The sequence below is a fragment of the Solanum lycopersicum genome, chromosome 10 (assembly GCF_036512215.1).
Source record: "Solanum lycopersicum chromosome 10, SLM_r2.1".
Classification (NCBI taxonomy): Eukaryota; Viridiplantae; Streptophyta; class Magnoliopsida; order Solanales; family Solanaceae; genus Solanum; species Solanum lycopersicum.
The window spans coordinates 43,604,720-43,610,177 of NC_090809.1; the positions used below are offsets into that span (position 1 = coordinate 43,604,720).

Consider the following 5,458-nt stretch of genomic DNA (forward strand, 5'->3'; position numbering starts at 1 on the left):
TTGATGATTGATAAAGTGAAGGCATGATGTCGTATGTGTACAATTACGAGAGATTGCGGCGAAGAAGAGAAAGTATTGAGGCAAAGAAGAAAAAGTGCAGAATTGTAAAGAAGGAAAAGACCGAAACAAATATGGAAATAAATAAAGAAGGAAGAAATAAAAAAGTAGCAATTCAAGTCAAAGAAGGAAAGAAATAAAAAAGTAGCAATCCAAGCCAAAGAAGGAAAGAAATAAAAAAGAAGCAATTCAAGTCAAAGAAGGAAAGAAATAAAAAAGTAGCAATCAAAGCCAAAGAAGGAAAGAAATAAAGAAATCACAATTCAAGTCAAATAAGGAAAGAAGTAAATATAGACAAGTTCAAGAAGGAAAAGGATTTGTAATTCCTTTCCTTGTAGAAGTTGAAGGCAAATCAAATCTATAAAAGGATCAAGAAGTTGAAGGAAAAAATATCTTTGCAATCACAAAAATCGAGAGAATTTTTCCAGCAAAGCCAGAACGATAGGTATTGCATATTCATGAAATATATCATCTTGAGAGCAGTATTTTCTGGAGAAAAAACGCAGGCCTTCATCACAGAAACGCAAGGACCAGGTTCACCTTCATCACAGCAACATAAGGACGAGGTTCACAAAACTTGTTCCACTCAGAACTATTGGATATTGAAGTTTGATCAATTAAAGTCTAGGGTTATTAGTTATTATTGATTTGTTCTAGGTTTATTATTGAGTTGTAATAATTCCTAGATTTGTAACAAGAAGTGGGTTTGACTTCTTGAGAGTTGAGTCTTGAGAAAATTGTAACAAGAAGTGGGTTTGACTTCTTGGGAGAGAGGTTGTGAGAATTGTAAGCAAGAAGTGGGTTTGACTTCTTGGGTGGTTAGAGTTAACAAGAGTTAAGAGCTTTTGTAAACAAGAAGCGAGTTTGACTTCTTGTTGAGTGGAGAGTTTTCAATTATAGTTAATCGAAAAGGGTAGAAGTTTAGAGTTAGATTCATTGATTAACTGAGTTGTAAATCTTGAATTAATAGAAAACATCGGTGTGGTTTTTCTCTTCCTTGAGTTAGGAAGGTTTCCACGATAAAATCTTTGTTTTATTGTGTTACGACAAAATTACAAGAACCCGGTTCTTGTTCTAGGGGTAAGGTTTCTTCAATTGGCATCAGAGCAGGTCTTTTCATTAAAAGACTAATATTCTTGAAAAGGATCAATGGCTGCACCACCTACACCACAGGAAGGATCTTCACAAACTCGACCACCACTGTTTAATGAAAAGTATTATGGATGGTGGAAGAATTACATGATGGATCATTTACTAGGAGAAAATCCTGACCTATGGGGAGTCGTGTTGGACGGTCCAACCATACCCATGAAGAATGGAATTGATGGAACCACTGAAGTACCAAAAGATAGGAAAGAATGGAATGTTGCAGATAAACATGCAATTCAGAACAATGCTAAAGCAAAAAAGATCTTGATATGCGGAATAGGTCCAGATGAATACAATCGAATATCATCATGTCAAGATGCTAAAGCAATATGGGAAACTTTGCAAACTGCGCATGAAGGAACAACTCAGGTAAGAAGTCTAAAATAGATAACCGAGGAGGACAATATCACTAGCGGGCTGGGTTCTTACTTTCACTCCCCGAGTCTACACCTTGGACGTGGTCGGCACCCAATGACCATTGTTGGTCTTGAGCGAACCCTTGTCCTCGCTTAAATTAACTCAGTGGAAGACTTGACTCAATTAAAACAGTCCCATGATGTAACTTAAAGAAATAACAAGTTGTCCATACTGGCACTTAAGTCTTATAACAAAGAAATCTGAAATACAAAAAGAAGAGACTAAAAACTGACTATGTCACTGTCTATGAAACCTCTACAATACTAAGATGGATGTTGGGACAGACCCTACAACATCCTATAAATGAAATACTAGAAATATAATAAAAGTTTCCTATAAAATGCAAGGAAGTTCACCACTAACTACGAAAGCTCAACTGGATCAACGAAGCATTGGATAATGCTGAGCCTGGTTACCTGTTTCTACATCATAAGACGATACAGTCCAAATGGCATCATCACATTGAATGTACGAGTATGCGAGTTGGAATGATAATGAGAACTTAAAACTTGAAAAGAACAAGATGAACTTACCTTGGCTCTGCTCAACTCATGAAAATCCAAGAACGACAAAGACGTTCGAATGTTAGCCTTTAAGTGTACTAGTGTGTTCTAGCGTGTGTTTGCGTGTTTTACGTGTTATTTGGGGTTCAAATTTATAGGAGAGGTTCCTAACATATAGATGGACGTGTTTAGCATCAAAATGTTTGAGCACGACTACCTAAGGACCATCCTAAGGACCATCCTAAGGGTCCTTGAGGAGGACCCAAACTTCATAAAACTACTCGAGACAATCCAAAACCACGCCTAGCCATACGGCGCCTCCTGCATCGTCAATGCCCCATTGATTGAGGGCGTCTCTCCACATTTATGTGTGAGAGATAAGTCCTCTAAAATTTGAGTCTATGTCACAAAATACGTACGTGCAGGACGGTGCATCAACCAGATGATGGCCCATCGACTGCAACTGTCGTTTGAGCCTGTAACTTTACTGTAGGTGTCTTGGCAAGCTAGGGGTGAATTGGGAAATTTACCCCACGTTTAAAATAAGTATTGGGAGGTTATTTTTAGAGTTTGTAGATATTTAAAGTATATTTAAGTGATAAAATAGTCATTTAGACTCTAGTATCCAAATCAAAACCTTTTCCTCCGTAAAACTCTCTTGAGAACACCATTGAAGGAAGAAGAGAAATAGGAGGCAGCTTCTTGAAATAAATTCACCATTGAATCAATCTGGGTTTAAGTCTCTAATAAAATGTATGTGAAGCTTATTCTTCCATCCAAGGATCGCCTATAGTTACCCCTCAATTATGAATCCAGAAGACCTTAACCTAGGTAGGGCTGTGATTGCATTGTGGGTAAGGTTTGATTGTTATCCCAATCTAGTGGGTAGCATTCAACTATGATTATATGATGATTTTGTGAAGTTTTCATGTGGCTTACTTGATGAATTCTAAGTTTGATTATGAAGGTGATCATGTTGGGTTTAGACCATTAGAGGAAAGATTGAAGGTTCTAAGTTGATCTTCTTAATTTGATTGTCTTGAATACTAATTGATAATAGTAGGATCACCTAGATATGAATTGAACTAGGCCTAATTGATTAAGGAGGATCATGACTTCTGAAGTTGGAATTGAACATATGTGATCAAGTATGACTAGACCTTCTAATTATCAATTGAATGAAATGGCTTGTAATTTGATATGGATCATAATAGAATTAAGTTAGCATTGATACGGCTTGTATGTCATTGTTGTTAGGTCTTTTGGGGTGAGGTCATTATGAGGGGAGTGTGATGATTTTTTCTCTTTCACCTATACACTTAGACATGAACAAGTTAGGGAAAGCAAGTTCTCTCACATAGATGTATTCTAGGTTGACTTAAGAACCTAAAATAAATCAAGGCATGATAGACTAGAATAGCTTGAAGTTGTATAGAATAGTCACTTCTTGGGTGATTGACTTGGTAAGATAAGACTAAGGTGTGATAGCTTGAGATGGAGAATCTCATGGAATCTTGAGTTGAATTGCTCATGGAAGCTTGAGATGGTGAATATCATGGAAGCTTGAGTTGAATTCTCATGGTAACTTGAGATGATGAATCTCATGACAACTTGGGATGGAGGAATCAAGCTCTCCCATGTTTAGATTGATCTTGTATTGCAAGGATGCTTGATCATGGTAGCTTGCATTAGTAGTAGGAAAGACAACCTAGGATGGATGATCGATATTCTCCTAGGATTATCTTAAAGCAGCATGACAAAAATTCCTTCATGTTAGCTTGACTTGGTTAGGACAAAACCATTTCACGGAAGCTTTAAGGGAAAGGCCTATACTCTCGTAATGGTAGCTTGATTTGCATTCAGGTGAATTTCATGGAATATATTGAGATAAGATTCTCATGGTAGCTTAGGGATGAGTATTCATGCTCTCCTATGTTAGCTAGTATCGTGGTTAGGTTGGTACTTTTGTATCCTTCCTTTGTTAGCTTGGATTGTATGTTACGATGTTTTCCATGGTAGTAGCTATATTATGTTAGTATATTAAGCTTAATATACAAGAATTCAAGATAAGCTATCTTGGAATAGGATAGCCTATAGAAGTACTTAGTATGGACGTAGTATGGGATGTCATTAATACGTGGCACATGTTTGACTTGAAGCTACCTATGACATAACCCTATATGATATATTCTTATCTTGGATAGTTGCTAGTTGCCTTCCAAGACATGATTGACTTAAGATGATAGTTCCTTGTCAATATGAAGTAGGTTTACTAGTGACACCTAAAGTTGATGAAAGAGAGTAGGGTGACTTCAAGATATGCTTAGTGTGTAAGGTAGAATAGGATGCCTCACATGCATTGCAAAATTGTGCCTTGGGGTGATGTATGGGCATAGTGCTTATTGTCATAAAAAACATAGGTCTTAATAATGAGAGTGGATTATGATCAAGATTGACCAAAGAGAGGTACTTAGCTTGGGTAGTAGTATGGGATGCTACCTTAGCCTTAAACAAGTATACTTGGAGGTGGCTTGTGAAGTAGTTCATTTGAGTAAAAAGAACAATGGTTTAAGTTTGAACTTACGTATGATTTCTTGATGGTTTATTATGCTTATGATATTCATGTTATTATCTCTTATGATTATGTCGATTGTTGACTATCGTTTGAGATATCTTATGTTTGGTACGATAATTTTCCTACTAGGTACATTTCGTACTGATTGCCTATGTTCTAATCCAATGTAGGGTGTTCAGAAGATTGAGTTGCTTAGAAGGGTAGAGTTTCCAAGGCTTTCAAGTAGTGAAGATTGGTGAGTCATCATAGCATCCGAGGACACCACCCCTATGTTCTTTACTATGTTTAGACTTTTGTGGGTTGCATCTGAAGACATTTGTACTCATGTTGTCATAGATGGTGTTCGAGACATATGTTAGAAAGGCTTCCATTTTATGAAATGATTTCCGCTTTATGTTTCATATAAAAAGTTTTAATTTCGTGCTACTCTTTATATATATGCAATTAAAGATGTCTAATGGCTTGTACAAAATTTCGGAGACATCAAGTATGTCATCTTACTTCTAGGGGTGATCCTCATTCATGACATTAGAATCATTAGAAGATGCTAATCTACTGTGGAAGGACTTACAAAGGATAAACTATGACATCATGGTGCAAAACGCCGATCCGAGCGCACCAGTGGCGCGCCGCACCAACCTCTGTTGACTGAGGCATAGTTCTGGCGCACTCGTGGTGCACCGCGTTAGGACCCAGTTTACTGAAACCACTTTGTGGCACGCTGCAGGCGTGATGCGCCTGGCTTGCCCAAAGTGTC

General features: G+C 37.3%; 1 protein-coding gene across 1 annotated transcript; it reads left to right on the forward strand.

Annotated features, from left to right (window-relative positions):
* The first annotated feature begins 1,206 nt into the window (after positions 1 to 1,206).
* LOC138338853 (uncharacterized) lies at positions 1,207 to 4,940 on the forward strand. Its single transcript, XM_069289938.1, has 2 exons — positions 1,207 to 1,575; positions 4,872 to 4,940. Exons 1-2 carry the CDS (start codon positions 1,207 to 1,209, stop codon positions 4,938 to 4,940), a joined length of 438 nt encoding a protein of 145 aa, XP_069146039.1.
* Positions 4,941 to 5,458: the final 518 nt, after the last annotated feature.

What these genes read in the sequence shown, in the direction of transcription:
- LOC138338853 (XM_069289938.1), top strand. Translation starts at nt 1,207, where the DNA reads ATGGCTGCACCACCTACACCACAGGAAGGATCTTCACAAACTCGACCA. An exon ending in CGCATGAAGGAACAACTCAG is followed by an intron (nt 1,576 to 4,871) that starts GTAAGAAGTCTA and finishes AATCCAATGTAG; the next exon opens with GGTGTTCAGAAGATTGAGTT.